We start from the raw sequence: 19,150 nt of genomic DNA on the forward strand, positions 1-19,150 counted from the left end.
GGATGGGTTGGGAAGCTCCATCACAGATACAGGGCAGAGGGGTAGGGATAGGGGCGTTTGCAGAGATGATACTGGGAAGGGAGATAGCATTTGAAATGTAAGTATATAAAATAATACATATATTTTATGCTGTATTTTCATGCATAGAAAATCTAGGGCTTGAATAAAGTTCTGATGATCTTTCTGAAATCCTGGCTGAAACAAGTTCATCAGAAATCAGTAGCTATTCCTGAAGCAAGTCTCTAGAAACAGCATCAGGAGGCAGAGTCAGTCAGGAAAACTCAAGAGTAGGTCTTTTCAGCATCCCCAAGGATGTGTCTTGCCAGAGCAGCAACTTGGTGTTTCTTACTGCAATATAAGGATCTTACAACAAAATTTTTAGTAATATAAAGATATTCATATGGATTGTGCAAAGTACGCAGGTCGGTTAAGTGTGAATTTTTGCTCCCTGTTTGAGAAGATGAAAGACAACTGTCTTTTTATGAATTAATTTGAACACTAACCAAATGTAATAGATCACCATTCATACTATGTGAAATACAGCATGCTAATTCTTAAGGATTCTGTAACCAATGAGATTTATTGGATAGTTTTAGCTGAATTTTGGCTAGAAACTTTTTTTTTTTTTGGTTGGTTCTTTTTTTCGGGGCTGGGGACCGAACCAAGGGTCTTGCGCTTCCTAGGTAAGCGCTCTACCACTGAGCTAAATCCCCAGCCCCTAGAAACTTTTTTTTATGTGTAAACAGTTTTATTGCTGCTCATGTGAAGGAATCAGGATATCATCTTACCTATCCTGTTTGGTCTTCTTGAATTTTTCTTTCCTGTTTGTAGTCAAAATCTTCAGGGGGTCTTGCTATATCTTATCTAATCGTATCTCTTTGGGAGAGATCCAAAACCTTTTCTTATTTTCAGTTAACACAAATATGAAACCTCTTTCTCTAAATAGCATGTCCTTGGCCCAGTCACACAAAATCATTAAAAATATAGATTGATTCATATTAGCAGCCACCTGTTTTTTAGGCTTCCTCTATCATGACTTCTGTCACAGTAGATTTGTAATACCATAACCACCAAACTTATAATTATCTTGGTTTTAGAAATCAAAACAATTTAAAGCAATCCTAAACAAATAATAATATCTGTTGAGAAAGCAGGCCTCCAAATTTCTTGCTGTTCCACCCCTAACTTATTTGTAGATCAAAGGCCTGAGTTGTTTTATTTATGCATACATAGTTAAAAACAAGGAATTTTCATTCATTCTCCCCTTTGGGGATTAATATTTTTGTAGAGGTATAAATATATATTTTATCATCTTCCTCTTTACATGAATTGAATTAATACCTTTTCCTACTTAATTTCAATTAAGTGTTTTCTATTAACTTTATAAGACTATTCTCAAGCTGACAGTGTCATATGCAATGATAAGCAAGCCTAGGATTCCTGTAGGACTCTCATTTAAAGAACCCAAGTTCTTGCTAAGGATGAAGTCTTAAATATCCATCAATTCCTCTATTTCTCTATTATATTTAGATTTGTTCTCAGTGTCCTGCCCTCTCCTCAGCAGCAACTGCCTGATATTTGCTGCCTGCCTTCTCACAGCAGGAGCTCTTAGCATTCACAACATAAGCTTTTGCAGAACCTGAGAGTGGATGAATCAATAGCCCACTGCTCATATCTCTAGGTTGACCTGGGTGTGTCCCAGTCTTAAGGCATGAACCCCAGAATTATTCATGCCAAGCTAGCACAGTCTTTAGTCCTAGTCCAAAACCCATGGAGCTAGGGCAAAAATCATGCAGCTCTGCTAGGAATCCAAATCTTCCCACCACTTAACCTTAAGGAATAGGTCATGTTTTACATTCAGGAATATCCAATTAATTTATAAGAGTGAGTTATCATTTACACATTGAACAATATCTGTTTCTGTACCCAGCAAATCCTACTCAAGTGATCCCAAAAGCTAATGGGCTGATGCACATTCTTCCTACCAACCCCAATGCTTCCTATTCTCAAGTGAAAGACAGATACAAAGAGTCTTTGTTTTTATATGCCTTTAACATCTCAATGGCGAGAGGACTTTCTAACCTACAAGTTCCTAAACTGTCCCCTCTGATATCCCCACGTTATTACTTGCTAAAGTCTATATTCGTCTTTGTTGCCCTGGACCCCATTGGGCAGCCCCCCCTGGGCCAGCATTTTCTCTGCCTGTTACATGTCAGCTGCTTCTCTGTCCTGAACCTCTCTCCACTGCATTTGTCCTGGTGAATCTCCATGCCTCCTTCTCCCTGGTCCTTTTTCCAAGCATCCTAAATCTGCCTAGACCCTGGCTATCAACATCTTTATTTACCAATCAGAACCAAGTAAGACAGGGTTCCTCATTCCTAAGTTCAGGACACTACAATAATCATGAGAATAAAACAGCTACTATAACAATTTGTGTAGGGTTTGTCTGAGAACTATTTCCCCCAAATCAGAAAGAAATACATACATTGTAAACTATTAGAAGCATAGACAACATCAAGTAGACACATAATAATAAAAGACTAACTGAAGAGGGAATGAAAATTGGAAAAATTTGTGAAAGAAAAAAATCCAAGTCACATATAAAGCTGACTGCATTAGAACAACACCTGAAATTTCAATTGACATTGTAAAATATAGTTGGGCCTGGATCAACCTCCTCCATATTGTCAAAGAATACAGATACTAGCCTAGACTTTGAGCCAAAGTATAATTCATATAAACCAAAAGGGAGAAACATTACATAATGTTTTTGTTTCTTTCTTTTTTTTTTTTCGGAGCTGGGGACCTAACCCAGGGCCTTGTGCTTCCTAGGTAAGCGCTCTACCACTGAGCTAAATACCCAGCTCTTGAAACATTACATAATGTAATTAACAGAACGCCATTTCTCATTAACAATCTTGGTCTACAAAAGGAAAACAGCAGTCTGAAGAAAAGGTATATACTGAAGAGAACAAAGTGATAAATAACCCTGTACCCATTCATTAAAAAAGGGGGAAAAGTATGGCAACAAAATATCAAAGACTCATATATACTGCTCATTAATAACACTAAGAATTAACTGTCTCAAATCAATAATAAACAGACTATCAGTTTGGATTCCAAAAGGGGTTTCATCTTTCTCCTACATCCAAAAAATACACTTGTTTTAGATACAATTGTATACACTTGCTCACTATGTAATTGCCTACATTTCTTTGTGTAAGTTTCAGGTCCCTCTTAGTTTTACATGTTCATTTGTGTTGTTCTTGTTTAGTTAATGTTTTTAAGGGAACATTTAGGGTCACTTTTGTTTACTGTCAAAGAATCTTCAGAAAGAGAACTTTGACTACTTAACTACTAATGTGTGTCCCCTGGCCTCATTCATGTGTAATATTTTCCCACTTGTTTACAAATGCTATACGAAACAAGACTCCATTGAGTATGACCTAAGATGTGCACAGCAAGCCATTGGTTCCATAATAGTTGATAAGTACCTAGGGATGGGCAGCACACACTTTAAGGAAACTCTAGGAAATAGAATGATTACCATCCTTGCAAAAATAAGGCCATCACTGCTAAACGTTCCTCACTTAACTCAGGATGGAAAGCATTCTCTTATTACTTGCAATATCAACTTTTCACATTTCAGACTACAGTCAATGAAAGCTAATTGCAGATGTGGAAAGAAGAAAAATAAGTAGCCAAAAATGAAGGAATCATATATTTATTTTATATTATACTAGGAAAATGAATTTATCTTGTCATAGAGGAGTGAAATTGTGTGACTTGGACAAGTGAAAGGACTTACATGAATAGTCTTAAAGAGAAATATCAAGACATAAAATGTTGAAATTTAAAGGGGTACTTTGGAATAACATTTTTTTCTGAGAAAGCAAATGGAAGACCCAGAACAAAGTTCAATTCTGTGGAAAGGAAAATACATTTAAGTCTATTCAAAGAGCAGTTGGTTACAATTGATTTGTTACTGTCACTCATTGCACCTATACTGATATCGTACCATACTAGTTATTGTCATATTTCATAGGTGTTCAAGGTGGGTACAACTATCAATTGCTTTCCTAACATGCCAACCTACATACTGTTTTACCTACCTTAGAAACTTGACTTAAAGATAGAGGTTTCTATACATATCCATCTAGAATCAGTTGCCTGCTAAGACATCCCTGTAAGTTTTATTTGGCAACAGGCACTCAAGCCCCGAAACTTGACAGGAATCCAAGTGCTAACGAAAGCATCATATTTTGGGAAAAATCACTTGAAATATTGAACAATTGGAAGAATTTCTCTCAAAATGATTGAAATCATGGCTAGTACAAAAAAATCTAGTCAGATTTAAGGAGCTATTGAGGTCATAAACCTTAATATTTATCACATAAATTTACTAAGTCACCAAGTTCCTTACAGCATTCTACATATTAGTCTTATTTTCATCAATAAGTGGGGTCATCATCCATCATCAAAGAAGCTTCTTTGTACCGAAATCAGAGAGCATTCCAGAAAACGATGAAGAAATAAGTAAATTGTGGAAAATCTACCACTAGTGAATTTATGTACATTATGGCTAAACTCTCTGGAGCTCAGGGAACATTGTAGAAGGGGGGTTAGTGTAAAAGTCAGCATACTTGAAAGTCTGTTTTGAAATTGCCTTTCATAAAATTAGGTGGAAAACCACAATAACAGCAGTATCAATGTAGTATTAAGGCAATAGTTAAAATTTCATGTTTCAAAAGTTATGTGCAGCTAAAGGTGACTGCCAGAATATTAATTTTTCCAGCAAATATCTGCATATTGATTGTCTAATACACACTTAACTTCATGAAAACCATATTCACAAACACAGGAAAATGGTCTCAACTCGTAATCATATTTTTAGATGCAGATATATATATATAAATAAACACATATATAAAACAATATTCAAATGAATTAGAGATTGCAGGGAAGGAAGAGAAAAATTCAGCCTACAGCGCTATAAATCAATTTTCAATAAAAGTGAAAAAATAATAGTAATAAATGAAAACATTTTGAACTTAAAATAATAGGAGATCAGGAGGGACCAAGAAGCAGTAATTATGGAAATTATGAATTATTTTACTGGAGGTTTTCTCTAAGATTTCCATATCTCCAATGTATTTAAGACCCTTTTGAGATAGACAAACCATGAATAAAGAATATTTCATGTTGAGGTCTCTGGTTATGAAGAGAGATACAACAAATATGCTGTATGCTTCTGTGCACTTCTGAGTGTATGTAATGCAGCTTTCAGCTTATTGAAATTTAAGAGCCTCCAGCGTTTTTCTCTCTCTTCTCTTCTTCTCTTCTCTTCTCTTCTCTTCTCTTCTCTTCTCTTCTCTTCTCTTCTCTTCTCTTCTCTCTCTCTCTCTCTCTCTCTCTCTCTCTCTCTCTCTCTCTCTCTTTCTGTCACAAGATCTCTTTTTAATCATTACTGAACAACATGTCAGGAAAATCTGGCCAAATGCCTTGTCTTAACTTCTTAATGTCTCCAACTCTACTCTCCATCCAGGTAGAAGCTTCTGGTCTAGAGATGCTGGTGCTACAATACCCAGTTTTGCTTGTTTCTTAATGTATGTTTTTATAACCCAAATTCATTTCACATCTCAATTGCTAAGGCACATATGTTTTCAGGTCATTTTGTGTATTCTAAAAACCATAATCCACCTCTAATTTCAACAAGTGTGATGATTAATTTTGTTAATGGAATTTTATTTAGTTTTTTATGGCACTGGATTCGAGGCATAACTCTGAGAGATTTTTAATGTCATTAGCTTCTGGCCATACTTTGGTAACTGAGGTGGGAAAACTAGTACTAGAAGTGGGCTGTAGAGGCAGAGACTGAAAAATGCCATTTTCCAAAGACTATGGAGAATCATGAACAAGGCACATTGTAGTGTAAGCAATAACACAATTTAATAAAATTTATTATAATAGCAAATATATAAACTACAGCATATAATAAGAATAATTAGGGAAACTATTTGTAACTAATATGGTGAAATATAAAGCAGAAGTAGGATCTTGTAATAATATCTTCTGCTATGATTTAGTGGGAGGTAGACAGGAACATAAGAATAGAATGACCTTAGAACGTCTTCAGTCATACTCTACCACTTATATGTGGTGGTTGTTCTGTTCTGTCCTGCTAAACGAAACAAAAAACGTCATTGTTAGACAAATATTCTCAGATGATAGATTCATGTTACTTCAGATACTGGTAATATTTCAATATATTTTCTTAAGTCTATACAAAGAATTACTTTAGTTATCAATGGATATGTATGTGTGTTACTACCTAATGATCACGTGTGTTTTAGCCTCTATCATTCTTCACATATGTTTTGTACTTGATCCCATGCAATTTAATATTTGTACCAGAGCTAATCTTTGACAAGTGTGTCTCTCATAGGAAATTAAAAAACATTAGTATTTTTGCACTAGGCTAATTGAGCATGTTGACGGTGGTGCAGGGCTTAAGTATGCAGAATGAGTAATGGATATATAAATCAAATAATTGTTTCCAAATGATCTTATCAAAAATAATAATTTCATATGGATGATATTCCCTATGACTTAAGGACCATGAGAAGAAATACAATATTGTGGGATTCTTATAGGTGCTAAATACTCAGCCATACATAACTCTGTGTATATAGATATATTTAAGCATGTGAGTATATATATGTGCTTCAATATATATTTATTAAATATATATATATATTTAAGCATATTTTAATGAAACTTTTTAAAAAATTTCTGTACTCTAATAAAATTTTGTGCCCCAATGCTGCTATGAGATTTACAAATTTATGAAATCAGGTAATGATATTATCATTCCATTCATTTGTTGATTAACTAAATCTTGGCTTACCTATAGGACTTTCCTCCTACAGGATAGTATATGAAATATCAAATTCTTCATCATCACAGGTTTTCCCATTGTGGTCACCTATGACTTCTTTCATAATAGGTGATTTTCCTGAAGAATTTATGAAATCAGCAGATGTCTTTAGTCCATCAGAGCAATATTTATTATAATTTTCAAATATTGGAATATAGTTGTCAATCATGATTTGCATAAGAGATATCTGTAATACACAAGGCAAATTCAAGAGTGTCATTTCACATAGTTTACAAAATGGAAATTTAAAAATGAAATCCAAAATTATGAGAAAAATAACGGTTGCCACAAACAGATAGGAACCCATGAAATGAAGTCTCAGAAATGGAGACTCTAAGTTCTTTGCATTTTACTAAAACTTGCTAAAGTTTCATATAGATTGCAAGGAATAGAAGGACTAATCAACCAAACAAAATTTCAGAACTGACATGCTGCCAAAAACTGTGAGTGAATCAAATTGATGACAGTGGTTTGTTGAATTTTTGGGGCTGTATGTGGTTTCGTTGTGATGGATTGAAAGGGATGCCACTCTAATTCCAGGCATGGCAATACACACTTTTTGACAGATTTCTGGTGGTTTAAGTCCCTTGGCCCCCCTGATGGACATATGACAATGCTTAGATTAGGGTTACAAAATACAGGTGCCCAATTTCAATGTACTTTCCCTGCTACAGGTTTACTTCCCATGATAAGGGCCATCAGGTCTCAGCATCCTGTTTGATTGTTCTGCCTTTCTATAGGCATGCTCCTCTGTCATGACATTGAAGGACTATATTCCCTCAACATTTCTAAGTCTCTAAGAAACACTTCAATGAGATTTTCTGGTCATTGTTGTTTTATTTTTTACTTGTTATTTTATTTATTTACACTTTGGACATTATCCCCCTTCCCAGTTTCCCTTCCACAAACCCTGTCTCTCCACCCCGTCTCTATGACTGTTCTCCCTCACTGGCCCACCTACTCCTGCCTCAACACCAAGCATTTCCATACCCTGCGTCATCAAGACTCCACAGGACTAAGGGGCTACCCTCCCAGTGATGCCCAATAAGGCAATCCTGTGCCTTATCAAAAGTAACATATCAGTGTTGTTCAATATAAGAAGTATCATAATTTTCTATCAAGCTGGACCTATGGGTTCCCCTATGTGCACTCTTTTGCTGGTGTTTTTGCTCCTGGTACTTTAGTAAGGCAATAGAAAGGGACTGAAAGAATAACTTGGTGAGAAGGAGTCTTAATTCAGAAAATGCCTCCATCAGATTGATGTATTTTATAAAACTCTAAGGTATATTGTCCTGATTAAACTTGCAATTTGTAGGGCCCAGATCTCCAGGATGGTGCCACCCTTTAGCTCTTAGTCAGAAAAAGAAAGATGTGAGATACAAGACAGGAGAGAGAACTCCTTCTCAGCTTCTACTTCTGTTCTTGCCTTCAGGTTCCTATCTTGTTTCATTTTGGGCCCTGACATTTCTCTGTAGTTAACTGGTAACTGCAAGTATATCACACAGTGTAAACTGTCTTCTATAAGTTGCTTTTCATCAATGTTTTGTCTCAGCAATAAGAGAAAATTATGACGCTTCTTAAATTGACAACACTGATAAGTAACTTTTGTTCTGAGATGATGGCATAGGTTAAGTCAACTCTACTCATCACATATGTTTCTTCCAAAGATGCACCTAAGTTTATGTTTGAGCAGTTCTGCACAGGACAGGAAAGAAATGATTCTTAGGAAAATCACAGTCAGAGGATTGTCTTATATTATATGCATATTTTAGAGAATAGCTTTATTTCTTTGTTTTCACACTTGATCATGCAACAGTATATATTTGAAAGAATTGTCCATAAAAGTTATTAAAAGTGAAAAATGTATTTATTGCTTAATTTAGACCTAACATGCAATTTGATATAGGCTTGGATTTTAGGTTTCCAGTAGCTTGGTAATTAAAAAGTAACTTAAAATGGTATGTTTCTAGTCCAAGCCAAGTAGATTGCTGGATGTGAATCCTATTCATGCTGTCACTCAGGCTCTCCTCATCCATCTTGTGTAACATCACTATGTCTTCCTTCCTCTGGACCTAATCCCTGGGAAGTATTAGTTAACATGTACCGTGCTTTCTTTCATTTTTATCTGTTTATTGCCTTTTATCCTTTTCAAAATATATGTCCATTATTTATTCTCTGTAAATTTCACATTATACTATTAAGTAATCACATTCCATTTTCAATCCTACCATATATCCCTTGGTAATAATACTCCATCCCTAATTTCACAGATTAAAATTAAATTTTAGGTTTAAATTAAAAATTAAAAAAACTAAAATTAGAAAACATTTTCAAAAATGCATTGTGTGAGACATGATGTGCCATAAGGTGTCAGACATTATAGCCTTTTGTCCAAACAGTTTACTTGCAGATGTACATTGAATTAAATCACTGGTCTGGTTCAATCCCTCTGGATTTTCACTCCCTCAATACTTGCAATCCTTAGAGATGCCTCTTCGTCTATATCCAGGTAACTTGCTGTAGCCTTTAATCATTGTGATCCTTCAGCTTTGAATCTGTAGGACGTCCCCTTCATCTGCACTAGCGGCAGGATCTAGGTCCCCTAAATATGTAGCAGATGTGCAGCTTGATCTCAGGTAGGTTCCATAAATTTTGGTGTGTGCACTGGCTCTGACTTTGATGTCTACCACTGGATTACTTTCTTTTAGCTGGGCTTCTCTGTCTAGCTTCCAGGGGAGGTGAATTTATTCCTCTTGCGAATTTATATATAAGAGTAAGAATGTCACGTCTAAATTCTTGCAGTAAAGGAGAATGGAGGTAGGAAGTGGTTGTGAAGAAGGGACTTAGTGGAAGGGCCTGAAATCTCGATATAGAGTAAATTAGTGAAAATGTTAATGTATCTGTTTATCATAAATTAATAGGTACATAAAACCTGAGTGTTTAAAACTGTACTTAAAATAGGTTAGTTCTAAAATAATGGAAATTACACAAAATAACATACACACACCAGTTCTTCATTTACACACACACAGAGACACACAAACACACACACACACACACACACACACACACACACACGACCAGCAATTCACTTGATGTGAATATGAAATGATATAATATTCTCACAACTATGAAATACAACTATTCTAATCTCCAAAATAGGGATACACTGGAAAAAATAATTAGGAAATACGGATTTTCATAATCTTCACTCTGGTCTTCTTTGACAACCATTATACGTGAAACATAATATTGGCCACAATCAATATATAAAAAGAAAAAAGAAAGAACAAAGAAATAATGAAATTATTAACTTACTTTGAAATACATTATCAATCTCCCTTTTCAAATCTTCCTGAAATAGATCAATATATATTCCACCCCACTCCAGAAAAAAATACAACCCTAGGTTTTCCTTTTACAGAAATGATCTTTCCAAAGTGTTCCTAATTCTTGCATCACAATGAGAATTTTGTTCCCAAAGGCAAAAATCAGATCCTCTTACCTTTATTGACATATCACTCCCAAACAATGATCCCCTTCTAGTCCGATCCCAAAGCGCATAAGGAGCTATGCGGATAGATAATCTCTTACTGTTTAAATTATTCATGGATGAGTCTTTGATTATTACTAATACAGAAATGAGATGGTTTAGTACACTAAAATTTTCTTGTGGGATCCTTAGTAAAAGTCTAAAAAAAGAAAAAGGAGAATTTTATGTTAGACAGTCTGAAAACTAATGTTAGTTACAAAACTAACTGCAAAGAAAAAAACATGGTAAATATTGTGTAGACCATATCATAATATAATCAGAATTCAAAAGAAGTAAGAATATATAGCTAGAGTATTACATAAAATATTTTCTGAAATCATATTTCTGTGGAGGATCTTGGAAAATATTTTAAAACTATGTATGAATTTCTAAATAATAGTTGTATGACTGCAAATGGCAAAAGCCAGAGGAAGGTGTTAGGATCACTGGTACTAGACTGAATGAAGATTATTGTAAATCATGTGTGTTCTGTGTATGAAAACATCCAGTGTTATTAAACAGCCAACCATCTTTCTAGCCTCCATGGATATACATTTTATATCTAAAGTAGTATGAATCCATGTAACACACTTGTGACAATCTAGAACATATGGAGCAGAAATAAAACTGGTGAACCTACACAATTCAGTTGTAAAAGCTTCTGCTTCAAGCAAGGCAGATGCAGGGCTCCTGGGTAGCAGTGGGAACTCAAAGCTCTTGTTACATATGAAATCAGTCTATGGAGTATCACACAGGAAAGTAATTCAAAGAAGTCAAGCTATACCTGTCTCAGACTTCTCTAGGTAGTTATAGTTGAGAAAGAAGAATTCAGTAATAGCTTCATGTTCTAATCAATTACATATATTTAACAGGTGAAATATTCACAATACAATGGCAATGATACTGGTATGCAAAGAATCCACTGGTATTATATGCACATAGTTTTAATTTATCTCACTCTAGGATGACATGCACTCAATGTGTTACGTAGACTGTCTTTTAAACCATGACAGTTATAAAGGAGAAAACTGCCAGGTAGGATTACATCCATGATTCTATCATCTAGCTTGACAAATGAACATGTTTAAAAAGTGGCAATGCATGTCTGGGCTAAGGAAATCTCTTGGCATGAGATATCATTTCAGCTTATAATCCTGTAAACACAAGCCTATGTACATTACAAAAGCACTGCTTCTATATTGGTGCAGTTTCTTACTTGCTTGCTCTATCATTACCTTTGGATGGCAGTAATTCTTCCAGCCACAGTCCCTTCATCCATGACGCTAAGCCAATTTTCATATAAATCAGATGTCAGCAAGCTTCCATCTATGTTTTTAATAAAGTCCTTTTTAATGAAAATAAAATAGAAAAGTAATGGGCGATGTACATTGTTGAAAGTACTTGATAAACATTTTTGTTTAAAATGAGCAGTTAAGGCCAGTGATTCCCAACTTGTGTGTCATAATCTTTTTTGGGGGTCACATTTCATGTATCATCCTTATCAGATATTCTATCCATTTATCATTATAACTCATATCAGCAAAATTTTAATTGTGAAGAGCAGAAAATTATGTAATTGTTAAGACTCACCAAGCCATGAGGAAATATATTAGTGTTACAGTATTAGGGTGGCTAAGAATCACTGGTTGAGAATGTATTTCCATAGAAATTTCCCAAACTATCATCTAGCCAGAATCTTGGCTCAAACATGGAACCTATATGCAGGATCTTGTGTTTTCTTACCTAAGACTAGAAGCAAAGAAACAGAGTCCTGTAGCAAAGAAATAAACCTACTCTTTGTTCAAATTGCCTCTCCTGGATTGAAGTCCATACCACAACTTGCAACCATAGATCTGCACTCCACTCCCCAGCCCAAATCTCTCTCTGCCTGGAAGGAAGCCAGAACCTATATGGAACATCTAGACAGGATTCTATCATATCTGCCCTCTGAGAGGCTTTACACAGAGGCTGAATGAAATAGGATATGAAGAGCCACAGTCAATCATTGGATCCTATAGATCAATCAAGAACTTGAGTGGAAGAAATGCGGGAAGGATTCCATGCGATGAAGGAGATAGGCACTCCATAGAAAGAGCTATAGAATCAAATAACCAGGACCACTGGGAGGTATCAAAGGCTGAACTACCAACGAAAAACACCACAGAAGCTGCACCATGACATACAGCACATTTATATCAAATGTAAAGCTTAATCTCCATGTGAGGCCCCCAACATGTGGCACAGGGAGTCTCTGTAAGCTGTTGAGTGTGAAAAACCTTCCCCAAACTGGCATCAAGGGGAGAAGATGTGCTAACCCTGAAAAGAGTTGGAGTGCCAAGGTGGGAGTATAATCCATGGGGCCCTAATAGGCTCAGAGAGGGAGAGAAACTCTGTGAGGGGAGAAGAGGTAGAGGGCAGCATACAAGAATTAAAGTGAAAAAACAAATAATTGTAGATGATGATGATAATGATGATGATGATGATGATGATGATGATGATGATGATGATGATGATGATGATTTTGGTAGTAACTAATAATAAAATCACCAAAACAAACAAACCAAAATCCTATTCTTTGAAAGAGGCAAGTATCAAAAAATGGCAGCACCAGAAATTACTTCATCATGATTGTATAATTTATGAATCTGTATTATAGCTCACACAGAGTAAAGCTGTAATATATGTGTACACCTATGCTTACAGACCCAGCAGGAATAGTGATTAAGTTTCTTCCTTGCTTTCCATGAGAGAAGGTCTCAGAGTTTCATACCTTTTTCTTAAAATCTGTAAATATTCATCTATTTAAATTAAGTTGTAAGCTTCAGCTTGTTTGAAGAACAGGAAGTGTCTTTGTTTCTCAAATACCACAATGAACTTTCTCATTGTTCTTAGGCTAGCAAGTCATAAAAATGGAAGAATCCCAGGTCCTCTTGTACCTGGAAATTGCTTTGAATGCACATGGCTACGTTCAGTCACTGATCATAACTTTTCTCCCCATGATATGGTCCCAGGTTTCTGGCAATGAAGACCAGACACACTTGGCAAACTCAAGGACCAAGGAGCAATCATTTTGTACCTTTGCCTAATGTTAATAAGCATAGTTAATCCCAGAGCATTATCTTTTCTCTTGATGTCTAGGCCATAGATCCACAGTCTTCTGAGAGGCTAACTCAGATCATGGCCCAAACAAGAATAAAACAAAGATATTTGCTCTAGAGTCACTGCAGCTCCCTGACAAATTAAGAATGGTAGACAAGTTAAAAGTAGGTTAGGTTAATTCTTGACTGTTTGACATGGAATTGGGATGGCAATATCTGGCAAACGTGAAAGTGCTGGATTATTTTCTGATTGAGAAGGAAAACAATTTCATATATCTACTGGACAGAGATCAATATCCAACCTGGATAGCCTATTGTAGGTCAATGGTAGACTAGCCATTTTGAACAGTTATTTGTGAGGGATATTTTTGGAAAGTATTATTTACGGAAGGCATTTTGTAAAACACACTTTATCACTATTATAACTTAGCTATTACTTGACGTGGTATAGTCAGAGGTGAAATAAGTTTGAACATTTGTTAACGGCAAACTAAAGCCCTTCTCATATATGAGGAAGTTCTCTCTCAACAGAAGCTGTTCAAAAGTGCCCTTGTGGTGAATCTTTGTGTTTGTCAGATTTTACCTACCATACTTCTTATCAAGAGGGAATGGGTCCAAAGTTCCAGGAACCAGTCATTTCATTTAATCTCACGGACAGAAAGCACATATGCATCTCTTGAGGGATGCTTAATGTTGTTGATTCAAAAAGCTGCCTTACCTTGAAAACGGATGCTATATCTAGGACGCTTTCTACATTCCAGTCAATGCATTGTTCACTGTCAATCCTGTTCCTTAAGGAAAAGTGTGAATTTTCATGTACAATTTTGAATAAATCATCCGATTCTTGCCCTTTTTTGGCAATTATGGACAACATATCCTGTGTAGGATAAGGATAAGCTTGCATTATTAGAGATCCACACATCTGAAGCACAACTATGTCTTGTATTGTGAACCTGAACAAAGGAAAGTTGGATGCAGAACTATAACAGAGTGGAATGAAGAAGATATTGAACTTTTTTCTGTTTTAGCTTCCAAATATTTTTTTCTTGCCTATTCCTTTGTTTCCACAATTTGAAATATCATGGATTTTTTTGGACTTTTATTCCACAAAACATTTTGGTGAATGGTCCTCTATTGCATTTTGTTTCCCCCTATGATAACTTTCTCATGCTTGCGATACTAAGTTACTATTGGGATATTTCCTTTACAGAGATCAAACCACTATATTACTTCCTGTCTGTCCTGGCCTCTATTATGAATCCTAACTTTTGTGTTTTTAAGAATGATTTTTTCAGTACATTTCTGAGATTTTCATTTCGTTTTTATCAGTTCTTATTTTCAACTATGTCTAAAGATACTGTCACATTTTATAACCCAAGCATACTTCAAACATTCTTCCACAAATTTACTCTATAAAAATGAATAACATTCAAGACCTACTTCATTGTCAATTATTTGTTAAAAATATGGTTACCAGAAAATTCTGCTGTAGAATACCTAAGAAATTGGCAGTAATGCTCATGTTTCTGGAAGATAAATTTGTTCACAAGGAGCATAAATTAGTAGCACAGCTATAGTTCTAAAATAGATGCTGGAGAGAAAAAATAAGTTTCCAAAGAAGTTTACTACCTCATTTAAAAAAGATTAAGCCATATTAGGTTGCATTTAAATATAGTCTGCTATCATCAAAGATGTTCATACTTATCAAATACAGTATGTATACATAAGAAATTGTTAATGTAAAATAAAAATCTGTAGATATTATTAATTTAAAAGATTGAGTAATCTCATGGGAAATGATACTAAGTTATTGACTCCAGAGAAATATGGAGTCATAAAAAAGCTGAAAGACTTTTCATTTGGTCAATCAGCAGGGCACTTCCATGGACCCATTTCCTCTCAGAAGCTGGTCAATTTGGATCTCTTATGAAAACTGTGCAAAATATGGGAAGACTATTTCTTTTTTTCTTACAATTACATGATTCAAAATGCAGTGGAATTTATTTCTATTTTAACATGATCTTACACTCATGGATAGGTTATTTAAACCTTCAACAGTTTGACTGAATAACTTTCTCAGAACAATGGTGATGTAGAAACCCAAAATGATACTCACAAGTATTAGACCAGACACCTTTTTGTCTTCAAAAATACTCCTAAGAGTTTTGCCAAACAAGCATTTCTTTGTTGTTTGTGGTGGATTTATGGGCGGTCCTGGTGGGCTTGCACATACACTACTGCCTTGTTGTTTCTCTGAATCTAAGAAAGAAGGGAAATCATTGTTGTAACTGAATTCACTTACCCCTAGCTTACAGTTTTCATTGCATAGAAATATAATGAAATACAAAGAGATACCTGTTAATGTACTAGAAGCATAGACAACATCAAGTAGTCATGTAATAATCAAAACTACCAAAAAGGAGGAAATACAAACTATGAAGGAAAAAGATCAAGTCACATATAAATCTGACCACATTAGACAAACACCTGAATTTCAATGGATATTCTAACATTTAGGTGGGCCTGGATCAATGTTCAACATGTCACAAAATGCAGATATTAGTTTACACTTTATTACTGAGCAGAAGTATCATATCTACAAAGGAGGAGAAAAATTACATAGTGTAATCACCAGTACGCCATCTCTCTTCAGTGATCTTGGTCTACAAATGGGATATAGCAAACTGAAGATAAGGCATTCACCCAAGAGGAGAGAAATGATAAATAACCCCATGGTCATTCATCAAACAAGGGGAAAAATATATGGCAACAACAAAATAACGAAGACCGATAAATACTGCTAATTAATAACTCTAAGCATTAACTGCTTCAAGCCAATAATATACTGACTATCAGTTTGGATAAGAAAACAGTTTCTATTTTTCTCCTGCATCCAAAAATTACACTTGTTTTAGAGAAAATTGCATACCCTTGTCCAGGAAGAAATTGCCTATATTTTTTTTGCATAGTTTTGAGGTCCCATTTACTTAGTTTTTCATGTTCATTGGTGTTGTCCTTGTTCACTTAATGTTTTCAAGGTAAAGTTTTTGAGCTGTGGGGGTGAGGTCAAGGGAACATGGCAGAAGACTCACAGGAATGTGGGTAAAAAAAACTCCATTGTATAATATTTGTTCTCTTAATAACATCAAAAATCTTATCAGTTTTACCAATCTATAAAATGGAGAGAATCATAATGTTATTTTAGGCTTTTTACTATATAAATCTGCTGTTTCATGAGCATGGGGATATATTTAAATTATCTTTTTGGTTGCACCTTTTTTCTTTTTTTCTTTTGCCTTTTTTTTTTATTTTCGTAAAAATCTTTTACTTGTTGGTTAGTGTTTCCCCAAAGTAACATAATACTTCTGAAGTTTACTGTGTATGATGGTGTATCATTGATTTAACTTTCAACAAATTTGTGACTTTTATAAAGAAATAGTACTCACTTTGTGTGATAATTCATATGTTGATATTTTTTGAAATAGTTTACAAGAAATATGATTATTTGTATTTAATATTTAGATTCACTTATGTTTACTATCCCATAATCTTCAAAACGAGATATTTTGTCTTCTGCATTTCTAATGTGTGTCCCCTTGCCCTCAATCAATTGCAATATTTTCCCATAATATTACAATGCAGTACAAAACCTGAGTCCATTGAGTATGAACAAATATGAGCACAGCAAGCCATTGGTTCCAAAATAGTTCAAAAGTACCTAGAGGATGGGCAACACACACTGGAAGGAAAGTCTAGGTGATAGAATGATTATCAACATTGTAGAATTAAGGCAGCCATTGTTAAATGTTCTTAACTCAGTATGGAAAGCATTCTCTTATTACTTGAAATTTCAACTTTTAACGTTTCACACTATAGTCGATAAAGACTAATTTCAGATGTGGAAAGAAGAAAAATAAGTAGACAAAAATGAAGGAATTGTATATTTGTATTGCATTTATATTCTCTTATACTAGGAAAATGAATTTATCTTGTCAGAGAGGAGTGAAATTTTGTGACTTGGACAAGTCAAAGGACCTGTACAGATAATTCTAAAGAGAAAGAACAAGGAATAAAATTTTGAACTACAAAGAGGTATGTGGAATAGCATTGTGTGTGAGAAAACAAATGAAAGATCCAGGACAATGGGCAATTATGTGGTAATGAAAATACCTTTAAATCTAATCAAAAAGCAGTTGTTTACAACCGACCTGTTAGTGTCACGTATTACACCTATACTGATATCTTTCCATACTGGTTATTGTCAGGGGCTACAGGAAGATACAACTTTCATTATTTCCCTAACATATCAACCTGCCTACTATTTTATCTAACTTTGAAACATGACTTAAAACTAAAAATCTTCTAAGACATATCCAGCTACAATCAGTTGTTGCTGAGACATCTCTGTAAGATTTATTTGGCAACGGGCACTCAAGCCCTCAAACATGACAGGAATCCAAGTGCTACCTAAACCATCCATATTTTGTGGAAAGTCATATCAAATATTTTAACAATTAGAACAATTTCCCTCAACAGGATTGAAATCATGTGTGGTGCTAGAAATCTTGCCAAATTTATGGAGGCTAGACTACCCATAAACCTTAAAATTTATTACATTAATTTACTAAATCAGCCAAGTTCTTTACAGCATTCTAAATACTAGACTTATGTCCACAAATAAGTTGAGCCACCTTTCTTCATCAGAGAAGCCTCTTTGTACATAAAATAATAACATTATAGAAAACACACCTGGACACAGTGAATTGTAGAAAAGGCAACACCAGTGAATACATGTACATTACAGCTAAATTCTCTATAGCTCAGGGAACATTGTAAGAGAGGGATTACAAAGACTGTAAGAGACAGCATAGTAGAAAGTCTGTTTTGAAATTGCCTCTCACAAAAATAATGGCAATACCACAATGATAGCAATATCAATGCAGATATTAAATCTATGGTCAATTCTTATGACAAATTTCATAGGTCAAATTTCATATAGGCAGCTAATGATGACTGGCAGAATATTAAATTTTCCAGAAATGATCTGCATATTGTTTGTCTAATACACACTGTACCTCTTGGAAGCAATATTAACAAACACAAGAAAGTGGAATCAAGTTGTATTCATATTTTTAAAGATAAAAATATATAAATAAACACATGAAATATATCTAAGTGAGTTTGAGAATGATATGAATGTGATGGAATGAATGGAGAAAAGTCAGGCAACATTGCTATAATTCCATTTTCAATAAAATTTTAAAAAAATAATAAATTAAAACTTTTTGAACTTATACTTATGGGAGTTCAGAAGGGAGAAAGAACCAGTCATTTTGAAAATTACCAATTATTTTACTTTAATTTTTTTTCTAATATTTCCATATCTCAGATTTCTATTAGGGACTGTTTTGAGATACAAAAACCATGAATAAAGACCATTCACGTTAAGGTCTCAGGTTATGAAGAGAGATAAAACAAGTACACTGTATGTTTCTGTGTTGTGCATTGCTGAGTATATGTAATACATGTAGCTTTGTGGGTTTGTGTGCATGTGTGTGTGTGTGTGTGTGTTAGGGTGTGTGT

General features: G+C 34.7%; 2 protein-coding genes across 13 annotated transcripts in view; one reads left to right on the forward strand and one right to left on the reverse strand.

Annotated features, from left to right (window-relative positions):
- Positions 1-19,150, forward strand: part of Tgap1l12 (GTPase activating protein testicular GAP1 like 12) — a 697,215-nt gene that overhangs the window by 262,633 nt on the left and 415,432 nt on the right. For all 4 annotated transcript variants that reach the window (XR_005500942.2, XM_063282873.1, XM_039103653.2 and 1 more), the window contains exon 12: positions 17,542-17,659. The gene's annotated coding sequence lies outside the window, so the exon portion shown is untranslated. The remainder of the gene's footprint in view (positions 1-17,541; positions 17,660-19,150) is intronic.
- The window catches only part of Tgap1l8 (GTPase activating protein testicular GAP1 like 8), a 62,811-nt gene continuing 49,588 nt past the window's right edge, over positions 5,928-19,150 (reverse strand). For 7 of the 9 annotated variants that reach the window (XM_039103646.2, XM_039103644.2, XM_039103647.2 and 4 more), the window contains 6 exons: positions 15,684-15,826; positions 14,286-14,444; positions 11,705-11,814; positions 10,443-10,629; positions 6,908-7,124; positions 5,928-6,181 (listed from right to left, as the gene is read on the reverse strand). In XM_039103646.2, the coding sequence (XP_038959574.1) occupies positions 6,924-7,124; positions 10,443-10,629; positions 11,705-11,814; positions 14,286-14,444; positions 15,684-15,826 (800 nt within the window). In that variant the 3' untranslated portion in view covers positions 5,928-6,181; positions 6,908-6,923. The remainder of the gene's footprint in view (positions 6,182-6,907; positions 7,125-10,442; positions 10,630-11,704; positions 11,815-14,285; positions 14,445-15,683; positions 15,827-19,150) is intronic. The other 2 variants (XM_039103645.2, XM_039103650.2) reach the window with 2 other exon arrangements.

Source organism: Rattus norvegicus, chromosome 2 (genome assembly GCF_036323735.1).
Source record: "Rattus norvegicus strain BN/NHsdMcwi chromosome 2, GRCr8, whole genome shotgun sequence".
Classification (NCBI taxonomy): Eukaryota; Metazoa; Chordata; class Mammalia; order Rodentia; family Muridae; genus Rattus; species Rattus norvegicus.